This window comes from Orycteropus afer, unplaced genomic scaffold (assembly GCF_000298275.1).
Source record: "Orycteropus afer afer isolate SDZICR_OR568_19922 unplaced genomic scaffold, OryAfe1.0 scaffold00040, whole genome shotgun sequence".
NCBI lineage: Eukaryota > Metazoa > Chordata > Mammalia > Tubulidentata > Orycteropodidae > Orycteropus > Orycteropus afer.
Window position 1 is genome coordinate 6,280,177 of NW_006921627.1, and position 19,381 is coordinate 6,299,557.

General features: G+C 38.7%; 1 protein-coding gene across 1 annotated transcript in view; it reads left to right on the forward strand.

The window, feature by feature from the left end:
* The window catches only part of TULP3 (TUB like protein 3), a 141,564-nt gene that overhangs the window by 105,808 nt on the left and 16,375 nt on the right, over window positions 1–19,381 (forward strand). Inside the window, exons 5-7 of the mRNA XM_007937186.1 lie at window positions 13,842–13,972; window positions 14,347–14,544; window positions 16,372–16,484. Coding sequence (XP_007935377.1) covers window positions 13,842–13,972; window positions 14,347–14,544; window positions 16,372–16,484 — 442 coding nt within the window. The remainder of the gene's footprint in view (window positions 1–13,841; window positions 13,973–14,346; window positions 14,545–16,371; window positions 16,485–19,381) is intronic.

The following is a 19,381-nucleotide window of genomic DNA, read 5'->3' on the forward strand; positions in this document are numbered from 1 at the left end:
TGCAGTGTTCCCTCCCCTCCCCTCCCACCCCTGGCATCCAACAAAGAAAGTTTCCCTCCATATATAAACCTTTCCTTGACCCTCCACAACAATGAACTAATACTGTATTTGTCCTTCTGTGATTGACTTATTTCACTCAGCAGAATGTCCTCCAAGTTCATCCATATTATGCAGTGTTTTGCAGACTCTACATTATTCTTTAGTGCTGCATAGAATTCCAGTATGTGTATGTACCATAGTTTGGTCATCCACTCTTCCGCTGATGAGCACATAGGTTGTTTCCATCTTTTCGCTATTGTAAATAGTACTGTGATGAATATGAGTCTGCATGTACCTGTTCCTATGCTGGCTCTCACCTCTCTAAGATATGTACCTAGTAATGGGATTGCTGGGTCAAATGGCATCTCCACTTCCAGCTTTCTAAGGAATTGCCATATTGCTTTCCACAGTGGTTGTGTCACTTCACATTCACACAGGCAGTGTATGGGAGTCCCAATCTCTCCACATCCCCACCAGCATTTGTTATTTTTTATCTCATTGAACCTTGCCATCAATGCTGGCGTGAGACAGTATATCTCATTGTTGTTTTGATTTACATCTCTCTGATGGCCAATGATTGTAAGCATCTTTTCATGTATTAGCTGACCACCTGAATATCCTCCTTGGTGAAATGTCTATTCATGTCTTCTGTCCATTTTTCAACTGGTTTGTTAATTCCTTTGGTGTTGAGGCGTTGGAGTTTTTCATCAATCCTAGAGATAAGTCCCTTGCCAGATAAGTAATTATCAGCAAATATGAATTTGTTGCTGTCATTTTTCAGCATGTGCTTTTTCATTGTGTTGATTTCTTTGTTTCATATCTATGCTGAGCTCATTTTGTTTACGAATCATGTTATCACTTTCTTCATTGCTATTGTTTTAGTATTTGCTGAATATTTATGCTGGTCCTCTTTTTAATTTTGATGTAAAGGTTTATCATTTCTCTTTGAGGTTACTCTTTGATTTATAGTTTTCTTCCCAGGTTTTGAACAGTCCATTCTATCTTGTAGTTGTCTTGACTTCCCTACCATCTAGAAGTTCTGTAATGACACAGATTTTTTTCCTCTTTTTGGTTTGTAGTTGTCCTCATTTGTCAGTTGGTGTCTCTGGTTCCCTGTTTACAATCTTATAGGCTTATTTACTTTGTATACTTCCAGAGCTGGGTTGATTTCTAGGTTATATCATCATGTGTGTTAATGGTCAGTTGTTGTTGGCTGTTGTTGCTTCTCTGTCCAAAGGGCTCCCTTTAGCATCTCTTGTAAGGTTGGTCTGGTTTTAACAAATTCCCTTAATTTCTGCTTATCTGGAAATGTTCTAATTTCACCATCATATTTGAGGGACAATTTTTCTGGGTGCATAATTCTTGGTTGGAAATTTTTCAGTGTTTTATATATACCATCCCACTGTCTTCTCACCTGCATGGTTTCTGTCAAGAAATCCAAGCTTAGTCTTATTAGTTTCCCCTTGTAGGTAACTTTTCGTTTTTCCTGTGCTGCTCTCATGATTCTTTCTTTGTCTTTGGTTTTGGTGAGTTTGATGATGATATGTCTTAGTGTTTTTCTTTTGGGGTCTATCCTGTTTGGCGTTCGTTGGACTTCCTGAATGGGTATGTTCTCATCTTTGATCATATCATGGAAGTTCTCCTCCAACAAATCTTGGACCATTTTCTCAGTGGTTTCATTTTTCTCTTCCTGTTCTGGAATTCCAATGACACATAGGTTATTCCTTTTGATGATATTCCAAATGAACCTTAGGCTTTCTTCATTTTGTTTTGATCTTTTTTCTGATTGATCCCTTTCCAAAGAAGTATTCAGGTATTTGTCTTCATTCTCATTAATTCTGTATTCCATTGCACCTATTCTACTCCTTTGCCCTTTCAGTGTGTTAACTATTTCTGACAATTTAGTATTAATCTTCTGGATTTCTATCTGTAGATTTGAATCATTTCTAATTTTTCATTTATTTTGTCATTTTGTTCTTGTATTTTCTTCCAGAATTCTTCCAGGGTTTTGTCTGTGTTTTCCTTGGTCTGTCTCTCAGTCCTTTGAATGTACCTAAATATAATTCTTTTGAATTCCTTATCAGGGAGTTCCAATGCTGCTTCTTCCTCAGGGATGAGTTCTGGATCTGTATCCTGCTCCTTATTTCTACCACTTTACTCTCTTCTTTGTGTGGACTGTGATACTTTCTTGTCTCTGAGACATTGTGACATTTTTGTGTTTATATTTAATTGGTGATTGTATGTTGGAGTGACTTGCCCGAGATTTTCATTTCCTTTGTTTTGTTTGGATGTTATCTAAGTAAGCAGGGTATTGTGTTCCTCTATTCACGCTGGCAGCACTTATACACTCACCACCTGTCTCCTTTCTCATTGTCATCCTCCTGTATGTCCCTGCCATCTTTGGCAAGTGGAGCCTATTCTTAGGTCCCTGGACTCTGCATGAGAATCGTGTCATTTTAAATATCCAAAATGGCAGCCGCTTGTAAACATTCAAAATGGCTGCACCTTTGGTCACTTTAAATATCTGTGATGGCTGCCACTTAAAAACAAGTGCCTTCCAGACAGCCAAAAGTCCACAGCTCAGGTTGTCTCCCTCCTTGCTGTTTCTCTTCCTAGTCATCAGCCACCAACGCAGTCATTCCTGCAGCCCGTGATGACCAGGGCTGATAGTTAGATCAGTTCACATGTCCCAATAGTACTTGGAAATATTCAGGCTGTTGGTGCTTTCAAAGTGTCTGACAGTGTACAGCTCTGTCCATCTCTTTACTCACTGTTTTCATTCAGGTTTTTCCACTTGTTGGTGCCTAATCCACTTCTGTATACTTCTTTTCAAAGTTCAGGGCTCCAGGATTATCTTCTGTATCTCTGTCAGTTGCTTTCTCATTCTTTGTTGAAGAAGGTCTGTGTAGCTTGTCTGCCTATTCTGCCATCTTACCAGAAGTCTCCCCATAGTTCTTTTTAATTCATATCACACTTTATATATTATATATCTTTGTTCCCCTTCAGATTACATGTTCCATAAACACACAAATAAAATAAACAAAAAGATAAAAGTAACTGCCTCCCTGCCAATAAAAAAAAAACAAACTACCAGTATTTCCTTCTGTAACTTAAATTGTGAGGATACATTTGTGTTTTTTTTTTAAGTTTTTAGTGAAATATTCATAAATCTAAGATAATAGTATTTCAGACATTCTCAACTCTATATAGTTTGTTAACTAGACTACAGATGCACAAAATTCAGGAAGACAAAAAAGGAACTGGTCTAAAGAACAGTGAGTTAGTGAACTGTTTGTGTAATAAAGGTTTAATTTTTTGTTAAAATTTTCGTAAAAAATTTTTATTGTAATTTGGGTGAAAGCCTACAGAACAGTTTTATTTTCCATACAGCAGTTCATACATACTTTGTCTCATGACATTGACTGCAGTTTCCCACAATGTAACAGCTCTCTTCCCACTTCCTCTTCAGTTATCTCATCCCTCTGTCCTTCCCTCCCATGCACCCCTGCGCACTGAACCAATTCTCTGTGCATACACTACCCCTCTGTTCTCCCATGATTGATCTCTCCAAGGAGTATATCTACTTGATGTAAATGTTCAGCCCATACGCCTGTCTTTTATTTCGTTGGAAGCCACAAAAGTTCATTTCCAGACCTGAAGGGTAGCTAGGGGCCATAGTCTCAGGGATTTCACCAGGCTCTATTAGACCAGCAACCCTGGTCTTTTCCCCCCCCCCCCCAAATGATTGTGAGTTTTGATCGATATTGTTCTCCCACTCTATCCACGATCTCCTACACAGATCCGCCTCCTAATGGTTGACAGTGGTAGCTTGGCACCATCTACTTCTTCTGGTCTTACAGGCTGAGGATCACATGGTGTACCAGTCCCTTGTACTAATTGTTTCCATGCTTCTTTGGTTTTCTTTATTTTTCTTTGCTCTGGATGAGGAGAGACCCATCATTGCACCTAGATGGCTACTTGCAAGGTTTTAACATTCTAATCAGTACTCAACCAAAGTAGGATGTGGAACAATGTTTTTGTATAGTATATTATGCCATTTGAGCTTGATGTCCCCTGGGACCATGGTCCTGAGCCCACAGGTCCAGCTACTCGCTCTCTCCAGGTAGCTGGCTGTAGCTAAGAAGTAACCACAACCTTGTCCCTTGTCAGTACTACTGTTTACCTGGACATTCTTACAGAACATATAAATAGGCTTGTAGAAACATCATCTGCCAACCCTATACATGGTCACGGGCATACTGCCTGCCTAGACATACCTGATCATTTAGTCTGTCTACCCACCCATCTATCTACCCATAGAGCGATGTCTGCCATCACTGACAATATAGATAGTGTATGTGCAAAAGGGTTCATCTTTCCTCTTCCTCAATGCCACTGTTGATCACTCACATTTGGGGCATTACCCTTCCCTTCACCCAAATTGGTACTTGCCTCTACCTATCTAGCAGTGCTCCCTTCTTCCCTCCTCTCTCCTCCCCTCCCACCCCTGGTAACCAACAAAGTTTCCTTCCATATACAAACCTTTCCTTGACTTTTTACAATAATGGACTAACATGATTATTTGTCCTTCTGTGCTTGACTTATTTCACTCAGCCTGAAGTTCTCCAAGTTCATCTACGTGAGGTAGTATTTTGCATATTCTACGTTATTCTTTAGGATTGCATAGTATTCCATCATTTGTATGTACCATAGTTTGGTTGTCCATTCTTCCGTTGATGGGCACCTAGGTTGTTTCCATCTTTTTGCTGTTATAAATAGTACTGTGATGAACATGGGTGTGCATATATCCGTTCTTACCCTGGCTCTCACTTCTTCAGGATATATACCTAGTAATGAGATTTCTGGGTCAAGTGGTATTTCTAATTCCAGCTTTTTAAGGAGTCACTATACTGTTTTCTACAGTGGTTGTATCATTTTTTTGTTGTTAAAATTTTTAAAAAGTACAAAGAAATATAATGAAAACAAACCACCCATGATTCTCCTCCCAAGAAATGTACTCCTTTTTTTTTTAACATTTTAATGTTTTCTTTTAGTCCTTTTCCTATACATAACTGTTTTTGTAGTTAATATCTTACTGTTGTTATACAACTTTGTGTTTCCTCTCTTAAAAGTTGTTATTGAAATATAATACATACACACAAAAAAAACCCCACAAATTATAAATGTATAGCTCATTGATTATCACAAAATGAATAAATACATCATGTAACTACCATCCTGGTCAAGAAATAGAATATTAACAGGGCCCCAGAAGCCCCTTCCATGTCTCCTCCTAATCACTCCTCCCCAAAAGTTACTTTTATCTTAACTTATAACACCATAGATTAGTTTTGCTTGTTTTTGAACAGTATGTAAGAAAAATCAGTATTCCTGGTGTTACTGTAGTTTGTTCAGTTTCATTGCTGAATAGTATGCTCTTGTACAAATAAGCAAATAAAATACCAATTCATTGCATCAGGTCAATTCTTACTCATGGTGACCCCATGTGTTACAGAGTAGATGTGTGTTCCATAGAGTTTTCTTGGCTGTAATCCTTATGAAAACAGATTGCCAGGCTTTTCTTCTGTGGTGCCGTAGGGTAGGTTTGAACTGCCATCATTTCTGTTATTAGTTAATTGCAAAACATTTGCACATCGGGAACCTGTGCTGTGATACAAAGATAACATAATTCACCTATTCAATTACTGACATTTAAACTATTTCTGTTTTTTTGCTATTGTGATAGTACTGCTTTGAAAATTGTTATGCATGTCTTTCGGTAACTGCACAAACTTCTGTTGGATACAGACTCAGGAATAGAATTGCAGGGTCAGAGGCTATGTGTATGTTCAACTAGATAGATAATACCGATTTTTCACAGTGATACCAATTTCAAGTCTTCTTAGTATGTCAAGGGGCCCTAGTGGCTCAGTGGTTAAAGTGCTTGGGTGCTAACTGGAAGGTCAGCGGTTCAAACCCTCTAACCGCTTTGTGGGAAAAAGATGAGACAGTCTGCTTCTGTAAAGATTTACAACCTTGGAAACTCTATATGGCCATTCTGCTCTGTCCTTTAGGGATCAATATGAGTCAGAATAGACTTGATAGAAGTGAGTTTACTAGTATTGTCATTTCTGTCTTTGCCAATACTTGATATGATAAATGTGTGACAGTATTTCATTGTGGTTTTTATTAGTACTTCTTTGATTACTAATGAGTTTAGTATCTTTATGTCTTTTTACTGGCCATCTTATATATTCTCTTGTACAAGAGGACAGGTACAGAAAGATGTCTTCAAGTCATTTGTAGGAGTTCAAAGTATTCTAAATGTGAGCCATTTGTAGGTTATATGTTTTGCAAATACATTTTTTTCACACTCTGTACCTTACTGTATCTTTTGATGAATAGTCTTAATTTCAATAAGTTTCTTTTATCAATCTTTCCTTATGGCTAGTACTTTTTTAGATATCATATGTAATTAGAAATGTTTCCCACCTCAGGGTTGTGAAGATACTTAATATTTTCTTTAAAAATATTGTTTTTATCTTTCACATTTAGATCTTTTTGTGTATGGTGTGAATAGGTGTCCTGTTTATTTTTTCTACATTATATAGAAAAAGAGGGAGCTCTGGTAGCATAGTGCCTAAGGCACTTGACTGCTACCCAGAAGGCTGGCAGTTCAAACCCACCAGCCACTCCTCGGAGGGAAGGTTGGGTAATCTACTTCTGTAGTGAATCGCCTTGGAAACCCAGGGAGGGGTTGCTGTGAGTCAGGTCCTACTCGATGGCACATACAACAACACAATAATAACATAGAAAAAGAATAATAAAATATGACAGCTGTTTACACTGTACACAAAAAGATGTAATTTGACCCGGAACCTATTTTTTCCCCCTTTTCTTTTTTCTTCACCACTTAGTAGTGCCATCTTTGTCATAAATTAAGAATCCATATATGGACACTCTCTCCTGTTCCTTTGGTCTTTTTACCTATCCCTGGGTCAATACAATTAAAAAACTGTTTTTAATTATTGTAGCTTTGAGTCTTGGTATCTGGTACCATGCCTCTTCTTATTTTTCTTGAAGCTAATCCTGGAATTCTTGTTCCTTTGTATTTCCATATAAATTTTAGAATCAGCTTATTAAATGAAAAAAAAAACTTCTTGGTATTTTGAAAATTATTTGTTGTTGTTGTTACGTGCCATCGAGTCATCTCCAACTCTTAGCAACCCTGTGCACAAAAGAACAAAACACTGCCCAGTCTTGTGCCAGCCTCGTGATCCCTGCTATACCTGAGCCCATCTTTGCAGCCACTTTGTCTACCCATCTCACTGAGGGCCTTCCCCTTCTTCATTGACCCTCCACTTTACCAAGCATGATTTCCTTCTCCAGGGAATGGTTCTTTCTGACAACATGACCAAAGTAAGTGAGACAAAATCTGGCTGTTCCTGCTTCGAAGGAGAATTCTGGCTGCACTTCTTCCAGGACAGATCTGTTAGTCCTTTTAGCAGTCCATGGTACTCTTAGCATTCTTCTCCAACACCACAACTCAAAAGCATCAACTCTTCTTTGGTTTTTCTTATTCATTGTCCAGCTCTCACATGCATAAGAGGCAATTGAAAATACCATGGCATGGGTTAGTTTCACCTTAGTCTTCAAGGAGACATCCTTGCTCTTCGTCACTTGAAAGAGATCTTTTGCAGCAGATTTTCCCAATGCAATATGTCATCTGATGTCTTGACTGCTGCTTCTATTGGTGTTGATTGTAGAACCAAGTAATATGAAGTTCTGGACAACTTCAATCTTTTCTCCGTCCACCATGAAGCTGTTTATTGGACCAGCTGTGAGGATTTTAGTTTTCTTTATATTCAGGTGTAATCCATACCGCAGACTGTGGCCTTCAGTCTTCATCAGTAAGTACTTCAAGTTATCCTCACTTTCAGCAAGCAAAGTTGTGTCATCTGCATATCGCAGGTTGTTAATGGGTCTTCCTCCAATCCTTATGCCATGTTCTTCTTCATATAACCCAGCTTCTTGGATTATTTGCTCAGCATACAAGTTGAATAAGTGTGGTGAAAGGATACAACCTTGATGCACTCCCTTCTTGATTTTGAACCATGTGGTATGCCCTTGTTCTGTTCAGATGACTGCCTCCTGATCTATGTACAGGTTCTTCATGAGTACAGTCAAGTGATCTGGAACTCCCAGTCTCTCAATGTTATCTATAATTTGTTATGATCCACACAATCGAATGCTTTTGCATAGTCAATAAAACATAAGTAAACATCTTTCTGGTATTCTTTGCTTTCAGCTAAGATCCATCTGACATCAGCAATGATACCTCTCATTCCATGTCCTCTTCTGAATCCAGCTTGCATTTCCGGAAGCTCTCTGTCAATATACTGAAGATAATTTTTTAATTATCTTCAGTAAGATTATACTTGCATGTGATACTAATGATATTGTTAGATCATTTCCACATTCTGTAGGATCACCTTTCTTTGGAATGGGTACACATGTGGATCTCTTCCAGTCACTTGGCCAGGTAGCTGTCTTTAGATCTCTTGGCATAACAAAGTGCATGCCTCCAGAGGGGCATCTGTTTGTTGAAACATCTCAGTGGGTATTCCATCAATTCCTGGAGCCTCGTTCTTTGCCAATTCCTTCAATGCAGCTTCGACTTCTTCCTTGAATACCACTGGTTCTTGATCATATGCCACCTCCTGAAATGGATAAACATAGACCAGTTCTTTTTGGTACAATGACTCTGTGTATTCCTTCCAACTTCTTTTGATGCTTCCTGCATCATTCAGTATTTTGCCCATAGAATCTTTCAGTATTGCAACTCAGGGCTTAAATTTTTTCCTCAGTTCTTTCAGCTTGAGAAATGCTGAGCATGTTCTTCCCTTTTGGTTTTCTAACTCCAGGTCTTTGCACATTTCATTATAGTAATTGCCTTTGTCTGCTTGAGCTGCTCTCTGAAATCTTCTGTTCAGCTATTTTATCTTGTCATTTCTTCCATTTGCTTTAGCTATTTTCTGCTCAAGGGCAGGTTTCAGAGTCTCCTCTGACATCCATTTTGTTCTTTTCTTCCTTTCTTGTCTTTTTAATGACCTCTTGCTTTCTTCATGGATGATGTTCTTGCTGTCATCCCACAATTCCTCTAGTTTTCAGTCATTGGTGTTCAATGCATCAAATATATTGTTTAAATGGTCTCTAAATTCAGGAGGGATGATATTATCAAGTCATATTTTGGTTCTCGTGGACTTGTTTTAATTGTCTTTAGCTTCAACTTGAACGTGCATTTGAGCAGTTGATGGTCTGTTCTGTAATCAGCTCCTGACCTTGTTTTAGCTGAAGATACTGAACTTCTCCATTGCCTCTTGCCACAGATGTAGTTCATCTGATTCCTCTGTATTCCATCTGGTGAAGTCTACGTGTATAGTCATCACTTATGTTGTTGAAAATAGATGTATTTATGAATAAGTCGTTGGTTTTGCAAAATTCTATTATGCGTTCTCCAGCATTATTTCTCTTCAAGGCCATATTTTCCAACTACTGGTAACTCTTCTTTGTTTCCAACTTTTGCATTGCAGTCACCAGTGATAATCAACACATCTTGATTGCATGTTTGGTCAATTTCAGACTGCAGAAGTTGGTAGAAATCTTCAATTTCCTCATCTTTTGCTTTGGTGGTTGGTGCGTAAATTTGAATAATAGTAGTATTAACTGGTCTTCGTTATAGGCATATGGATATTATTATCCTATCACTGACAGTGTTGTACTTCAGGACAGATTTTGAAATACTCTTTGTGATGATGAATGCCACACCATTGCTCTTTAATTTGTTACTCCCGACATAGTAGATCATATGGTTGTCTGACTCAAAATGGCCCAAACCAGTCTATTTCAGCTCACTAATAACGCCTAGGATATTGATCTTTATGTATTCAATTTTATTTTTGACAACTTCAAATTTTCCTAGATTCATACTTTGTACATTCCATGTTCTAGTTATTAATGGATGTTTGCATCTGTTTCTGCTCATTTTGAGTCATGCCATCAGCCAATGGAAGTCCTGAAAACTTTACTTTATCCATATTGTTAAAGTCGTTTCTACTATGAGGAGTCAGCTCTTCCATAGTCACGTTTTGAGTGCCTTCTGACCTGATGGGCTCGTCTTCTGGCCCTATATCGGATAGTATTTCAGGGCTATTCATAAAGTTTTCCAGTAATATGTTAGACAGTGTTTCACTGCTATTTATGAGGTTTTTACTGGCCAATTCTTTGAGAGGTGGATGGTCTCTTCCTTCTTGTGACTCAGTCTTAGCCTGGAAGCTCCACTGAAACCTGCCCACCATGGGTAACGCTGCTGGCATTTTATGACACAGTGGCATAGCCTCCAGCCTCATAGCAACACGTAAGCCACCACAGGACAATAAACTTACAGACAAGTTTGTCTTCCTTAGTTGTTCCTAACTTCTCTGCATCTGCTTACCTCAGGCCCTGGCCTTAATATAGAGCCACCCCCAAGTGAAAAGCAGCCTCCAAGCCCCAGGCCAGCTTACCTCAGGCTCTGGTCTTAATGCAGAGCCACACCTAAGTGAAAAAAAGCAGCCTCCAAGTCCTAGGCCTTGAGAATTATATAGAATGTATATATTATTTGGGAGAGAATGTCTATCTTTAGAACATGGAATCTTCCAATCCATGAGTGATATCTCTATATTTAATTGGGTCTTCTTTAATTTGTTTCAATATGGTTTCCTAGGTCTCTGTAAAGAGATCTTGGACGTTTTTCATTAGATTTATCCCTAAGTGCTTGATATCTTTCATACTATTGTAAATAGTATCATTTTAGAATGCTTCATTTCTCAGTTTTTACAAGTATATAGAAAAAGCAATTGACTCCTATAAATTGATCTTGTATTCAGAACTCTTGGTAAGTCTACCAATTAATTGTAATGACTTATCTACAGATTCTTTTCACTGCTGTTCATAAGGTTTTTAGTGGCGAATTTTTTAAGAGGTGGATCTGTCCATGTCCTTCTTCTTCATTTATCTCATTCTGGAAGCTCTGCTGAAACCTGTCCACCATGGTGACCCTGCTGGTGTTTGAAATGCCACTGGCGTAGCTTCCAGCCTCACAGCAACGTGTAGGCCACCACAGTATGACAAACTGATAGACAAGTGGTGGTAATAATAGATTATAAATAATAAACATGGATAACATAATGGGGATTCCATAACACTTAATTGTGCTCATGATGAACCAGTATATAAACCAAGAAACAGTTGTTTGAACAGAACAACGGGATACTCTGTGGTTTAAAATTAGGAAAGGTGTGTGTCTGGTTTGTATCCTTTCACCACACTTACTCAAGCTGAGAAAATAATCCAAGAAGATGTACTATATGAAGTACAGAGCATCAGGATTGGAGGAAGACTCATGAACAACGTGCAGTACGTGGATGACAGTCTGTCTTGGTGAAAATAAAGACTTGAAGGACTTACTGATGAAGATCAGACTGCAGCTTTCAGTGTGGATTACACCTCAATATAAACAAAAATCCTCACAATGGGACCAATAAGCAACATCATGATAAATGAAAAAAAGATTGAAGTTGTCAGGGATTTCATTTTACTTGGATCCACAATCAACGCCCGTAGAAGCAGCAGTCAGGAAATCAGTGTATTGCATTGGGCAGATCTGCTGCCAAAGACCTCTTTACAGTGTTAAAGAGCAAAAATGTCATTTTGAAGACTAAGGTGGACCTGGACCCAAGCTGTGGTAGTTTCAGTAGTCTCATAGGCATATGAGAGCTAGACAGTGAATAAGGAAGACTGCAGAGGAAATGTATCAATTTTCATGTAGGTGAAAAATATTGAATGTACTATGGACTACTGTGGTAGTTCAGTTGGTGTGTCAACTTGGCTGGGCCTGGTTAAGTAGCTGGGCAGCTGGATATAGTATTCCCCATGATGAGACTGGTAATCAACTCCATGGTTGAATCTACTGTGAGCAGCTGAGAGCTGCCTTAGGGAATGTGGTCTGCTTCCTGTCTATAAACAGAAGCCTTGGGGAATGGTAGCTAGCTTATGGCATGCTTGGACCCTGCATGTAGGCATGTCATTGTTCAGCAGCCTGCCATGCTCTGCTGACTTTGGGACTTACAATGGACTTGAATTAATGGCCTGCCGTGTGGTTTGGTAACATCAGGACTGTGCCTAACTTGTCAACCTTGGGCTTGGAAGCCTCAGCAGCCAGAAGCTGTCTGAGTGAAGGAAAGCCTCTAGCTCCAGTGTGCTGGGAGCTGGAGGCAGAGCTGGAGCCCAGGGCTGAGGGCCTTTCACCCAGCCCCTAGAGCCTGGCACTTTGAACTTGGATTTAAAGCCTCCAAATTGTAAGAATAAGCACCTGTTTATTAAGGCCATCCCATTTGTGGTATATTCTTGTCAGAGCAGCACTAGGTAACTAGAACAACTACCAAAAGAATGAACAAATCTATCTTGGAGGAAGTACAGCTGGAATGCTCCTTACAAACAAGGAGACTGTGAGACTTTGCCTCTCATACTTTGGTCATGTTGTCCGGGGTTCTACTCCCTGGAGAAGGATACCACGCTTGGCAAAGTAGAGGGTAATTAAAAAATGGGAAGACCCTTAATGAGGTGGATTAACACAGTGGCTGTGACGATGGGCTCAAGCATGGGAATGATTGTGAAGATGATACAGGACTGGGTAGCGTGTCATTCTGTTGTGCACAGGGTTCCTATGAGTTTGAACTGACTCAGTGGCACCTAACACCACCACAGATTCTTGTGGATTTTCCACATCCATTATTATATTGTCTATAGAAAATGACAGTTTTATTTCTTCTTTATCAGTTCCTAGTCCTTTTGTTTCTTTTATCTTGCCTTATTGTACTGGCTGCATCCTCCAGTCCAATCTTGACTAGAAGTGGTGATAGTGCACATTCTTGTCTTGTTTCCCATCTCATAGGAAAAGCTTTCAGCATTTCACCTTTAAGTATGAGCTTGCTGTTTGTTTTTAAATACTTTGATCAGATTAAGGAAGTTCTTTTCTTAGTTTACTAAGAGGCTCACCCCATTTGTCCCAAAATTTTGTCACCCCCATTTATCCCCAAACTTTATTGACAGTAATTGAGGTACAGTAAGCTACACATATTTAAAGTGTACATTTTGATTAGTTTTGACATATGTAGACATCTGTAAAAATATCACAGTCAAGACTCTGAACATTTTCATTACCATTTCCTGGTACTGTTTTAGGGACCCTTTTGGAACTTATCCTTCCTTACGTCTTTTCCCCAGGCAATCACCGATCTGCTTATTCTCACTATAATTTAGTTTGTGTCTAGAGTTTATTACAAATGGAATCATGCAGTATATATTCCTTTTTTCCTGGCCTCTTTTACTCACCATAATGATTCTGAGATTTCATCCATGTTGTTCATGTGTCCATGTTGTTCGTGTGTTAATAGTTTGTTTCTTTTTATTGTTGATTGTACCACAATTTATTTATCCAAATAATGGATATTTGGGTTGATTTCATTTTTTTGCTATGAACATTTATATACTTGTTTTTGTATGCACATATGTTTTCTTTTTCTTGGGTAAACTACCTAGGGGTGTATGTCTACATTTTTAATGAAGTGAGAATATGAAGAATGAATTATCCAATTTTTGATAAGATATGTTCTGGGTCAGAATAACTAGGGAAGTTTTAAGCAAAAATATTGAAACTATTTTTAGTTTAAAATATTTGACAGTTTTTCTGTTTCTGCCAGGTATCTCAGGCAGTTTGAACTTTGATGAGGAGACTGATGGGGAAGAGGAAGAAGGAAAAAAATTAACACCTCATTCACCACATTCAGAAACAGAAAGACCCAATTCTGCATCCAGCCAGAAATCAGCCACAGTATGTAGCTCCGAAACTTCTTCCTTTGGAGCTGATTTGACTATTTCTCTAATATGTCTTCAGTATTAAATACCATTACTATATGAGGGTTCCTTCAAATGATTTAAGCTTGAATTTAGACTTAAAGGTCATGACCTTTAATTTCTTGTCTCAAGTCAACTTTGTGAGGTTATGTTCCTTTCTTCATATTTGGCTCCTTCACTACTCCCAGTATTCATATCTTTATTAAACTATCTGGTTTCCTCTTGTTTTATCAGAAGACTGAAGGCACAGGAGTAAATCATTAAGTTTTTTTTGTCCAGGAAGTGTTTCTCACAGAGAATGTAAGATTTTTCTAACCAACTTCTCATTGCTTATGTATGTCTGTTTTTCAGGATACAGGAGCTTCCAGTACTGCAACCCAACAGACTGAAAACCAGCTGGGAGAAGTGGAGAATTTAGAAGAGTTTGCATATAGTCCTGCCCCTCGAGGTATCACTGTAAAGTGTCGGATAACCAGGGATAAAAAAGGAATGGATCGAGGACTCTTCCCCACCTATTATATGCACTTGGAAAAAGATGAAAATCGGAAGGTATGAGAAGGTAAAGGGGAGGAATGTTGTGCCGATAAACTATTGATGGGCCTTATGATAAGGAAATAGCCCTGATATTAAACCAGATCAGCTGGATATAGATTATGTTCCTTAATTCCAAAATGTGTTTTCACTGCCTGCAAAGAGCTTATAGTCTAATAGGCAAGACCCTTCTTTCTACTCCCTTCCTCCTCCCCTCACCCCCGAAAAAGAAAAAATAGTTTTATCCGGAATGGAAGAGAATGTTTGAATGTAATTATTTTCATCTCCATCCCATTACTTATTTTGGGGGCATTACTGTGTATTCTTTGTTTTTTCATTTTTTATTATGGAAGGAGATCAAATTTTAGGGAATAGGAGGAATTAGAAATATAAAAACAAATGCAAGTTAAATAAATGTTTTATTTCTTACTCTAGAAATTATAAGTTTAAGGTAATTTAATACTTGCTAATGAACAACTTACTTTGTATTAATACCAGGTGTAAGTGGCTGACTGTAAGAGCCTAGAAATGAGATAATGATAATAGGTATAATTGTTATTATCGCTACTATTTATTGAATGCTTACATACTAGGCATGGACTAAATATAGCTTTATTTATCATCACATAATCTTTATAACAACTTTGCAAGGTAAGATTTCTTTAAAAAAATATTTTGTTGTTGTTCTAGGTGAAAGTTTAGACAGAAAATTATGTTCCCATTTAACAGTTTTTATACAGATTGTTCCATGGCATTGGTTACAGTGTTCGCAATGTGTTGGCATTCTCACTATTTCCATTCTGTTTTGTTCTGTTTCCATTTATCTTCCATTCCCTTCCTTGCGGTCTCATCTTTGCTTTTGGGTCTGTGTTGACCAGTTGGTCACCTATAGTTGATTGAGGGAGCACACACATTACTCACGGGTGATAGTGTTTATTTTATAAGCTGATCTATTATTTGGCCAAAGGATGACCTCTAGAAATAGCTTCAGTCCCAAGTTCAAAGGTTATCTAAGGGCAATAGTTTCAGAGGTTCCTGTAGTTTCTATTGGTCCATTAGGTCTGGTCTTTAGGAATTTGTATTTTGTTTTGCATGTTTCTCCCACTCTGTTTAAGACCTTCTGTTTGGTCCGTGGTCAGGAAGGTTGGTAGTAGTAGCTGGGCACTATCTTAGTTCTTCTGGTGTCAGGTTAGAAGGGGTCATGGTTCATGTGAGCTGTTAGTCCTCTGGACTAGTTTATTCTTTGAACAAGGTAGGATTTCTTATCTCTACTTTATAGATGAAGTAAATGGGGCTAAGAGAGTAACTTACCTGCCCACAGTCACACTAAGTGGCATAGCCAGATTCTAAACCATTTGTGTTTGATTTTAAACTCTTAGCCACTGCCACTCCTTTGATTCCCTATTATTGTCCAAATCTAGTAGAGATTAAAGAAGTATGCTTAAATATTACATTATTCATATCATTGAAACCACAGGGGTTTAAAGCAACAAGAACAAGATACAACAAAGGATAGTCACAGTAAAAGATAAGAAGGTGTCTAGGATCTGATCTAGTCTTTCCTAAAATGAATGAAGCTTTCTAAAAAGTCATTGGAGGTTGTAGGTATAAAGTTGTAAGCAGTTATTATGGTGAATTAAGCTAGTAAATTTAGAAATGATGTACAGGAAGGAAACCCTGATAGTTAATTCTAAGAAGCAGAATGAGAGTTAGGAAAGGAGGGGAAGACACAAAGATTGACTGCTTGGCTCATGATAGACATTTGCTAAATACTTGTTGCATGGAGGGGTAGAACAAGCTTTGTGTTTCTGTACTTCATTTTTGACTGTCACTTTATTTTTCTAGGTATTTCTTCTTGCAGGTAGAAAGCGGAAAAAGAGCAAAACATCAAACTACCTCATCTCCACCGATCCAACAGATTTATCTCGTGAAGGGGAAAGTTATATTGGCAAACTGAGGTGAGAGTGGTTGTGTATCACTCTCCTGTTCCTTCTGATAGTTGCATTCTTAGGGTCAGAGTGGGTCTGACTGCAGATGCTTGGTAGATTTTTAAGGAGCCGTAAGTTTCAGGCTTATGTAGCTCTCATAGCAAAACCTGTTAAAGAGCGTGAAAAACAAAAGAAAATGATAAATGTAATTCATGAATGTGCATGCAGAGACCCTAAATCAAATTCACTGTGTCTGAAAAAAATAAAAAATCATGATTATCTAGGAATATGGGGATTATTAAACATTAGGGGAGCTATTAATGCATTTTGTCATTTTAATAGATGTTCTGGTTACCTAGTGACACTCTAACAGAAACATGCCACAAATGGGATGGCTTGAACAAATAGGACTTTATTCTCTTACAGTTCAGAAGGCTCTTGGGGCTTAACTGTACATACAGTTGGGCTTTAGCTCTGCCTCTTGCTCCTGGCCCAGGGAAGCTAGAGGCGTCTCTTCACTCAGGCAGCTACTGGCTGCTGAGGCTAACAAGCCCAAGGTTGACAAATGAAATGGCATAGCCCCATGTTACCAAACCACAAGGCAGGCCATTAATTCAAGTCCGTTGGAAGTCCCAAGGTCGGCAGAGCATGGCAGACTGCCAAACAACAACACAGCTACATGCAGCGTTCAAGTGTGCCATAAGCTAGAGACCATTCCCAAAGCTGTTTCTTTTTTTTTTTTAAGCCAGTCACTTTTTTTAAAAATTGTGATTTGGGTGAAAGTTTACAGAGCAAACTCACTTTCCATATAGCATTTCACATATACTTTGTCTCATGATATTGATTACAATTTACCACAATGCAACAACTCCCCTCCTACTTCCTCCTGATAGTTGCCTCTTCCCTGTGTCCATCCCTCCATGCACTCTTGCCCCCTGAGCTGTCTCCCTGTGCATAAACAGCCTTTCTTATTCCCATGAGTGTTCTCTGCAAGGAGTGTATCTACTATTGTAAATGTTCAACTCATATGCCTGTCTTTTTTTTGGCTGGAAGCCACAGGTGTGGGTTCAGTTCCAGACCTAAAGGGCAGCTAGGGGCCATAGTCTCAGTGGTTCCGCCAGGCTCTATCAGACCAGCAAACTTGGTCCCTTTTTTTATTCCCCAAGTCATTTTGAGTTTTGTTCCACATTGTTCTCCCTCTGTATCCAGGATCTCCTACAAAGATCCCCCTCCAAGTGGTGACAGTGATAGCCGGGCACCATCTAGTTCCTCTGTTCTCATAGTCATATAGGCTGAGGATCGCATGGGGTACCAGTCACTTGGACTAATTGTTTCCATGAATCTTTGCTTTTCTTCATTCTTCTTTGCTCTGGATGAGGAGAGACCCATCATTGCATCTAGATGGCTGCTTGCAAGCTTTTAAGATCCCAGTTGCTACTTGCCAGAGTAGGAAGTGGAACAATGTTTTGTGTAATATGTTATGCCAATTGAGCTTGATGTCCTCTGCGACTATGGTCTGGAGCCCACAGGTTCAACTACTTGCTCCCTCTGGGTAGCTGGCTTTGCCCAAGGAGTGACTACAACTTTGTCAGCTCTGCTATATGCCTGGGATTTTTACAGAACATAAAAATACACTTGTAGAACCATGTTTGCCAACCCTATACATGGTCTTGGGTATACTTGCTGCTTCATAAACATACCTAATAGTTCAGCCTGTCCACCCATCTATCCAGCCGTATACTTATGTTTGCCTTCACTGACAATGTAGTACTGTATGTGTAAAAGGGTTCATCTTTGTTGTCTGCACCTCCCATGTACCTCTCTATGTCTTCCTCTTCTTGAATGCCACCATGTTGATCACTCACATTTGGTACATAGCCGTTCTCTTCACCCAAATCAATGCTTATCTCTACCTGTCTAACTGTGTTCCCTCCCCTCCCACCTCTGGTAACCAACAAAGAAAATTTCCTTCCATATATAAACCTTTCCTTGACATTTTACAATAATGGACTAATACAATATCTGTCCTTCTGTGATTGACTAATTTCACTCAGCATAATGTCCTCCAAGTTCATCCACGCTACACAGTGTTTTGCAGAATCTACATTACTGTTTAGGGTTGTGTAGTATTCTATTGTGTGTGTTTACCATAGTGTTTCATTTTTCTGCAAATGGATATCCAGATTTGCCAGTACCATTTATTAAACAAACATTCTCTTCCCCATTTAATGGATTTTGACCCTTTATCAAAGATCAGCTGACCATAGGTCGATGGATCTGTTTCTGGGTTCTCAATTCTATTCCATTGGTCTGTGTTTCTGTCATTATACAAATACCAGGCAGTTTTGACTACTGTGGCTGTGTAGTAGGTTTTGAGATCTGGGAATGTAAGACCTCCTGCTTTGTTCTTCTCCAGTAGTGCTTTGCTCATCCGAGGTCTCTTTCCTTTCCATATAAAGTTAGTGATGGGTTTTTCCATATCCTTAAATAATGTTGATGGGGTCTGGATTGGAATCACATTGAATGTATAGGTTGCTTTGGGTAGAACTGACATTTTCACTATGTTCAATCTTCCTATCCACGAGCACGGTATGTTCTTCCATTTTTGTAGCTCTCTTACGGTTTCTTGAAGTAGTCTTTTGCAGTTTTCTTTGTACAGGTCTTTTGTGACCCTGGTAAGATTTATTCCCAAGTATTTTATTTTTGGGGGAGCTATTGTACATGGTATTGATTTCCTTATTTCTTTTTCAGCAATCTCTTTGCTAGTATAGAGGAATCCCACTGATTTTTGGATGTTGATCTTACATCCTGCCACGATGCTAAGTCTCTCAATTAGTTCTAGTAGATTTTTGACTGAGTCTCTTGGGTTTTCTAGATATAGGATCATATCATCAGCAAATAGGGATAGTTTGACTTCTTCTTTTTTT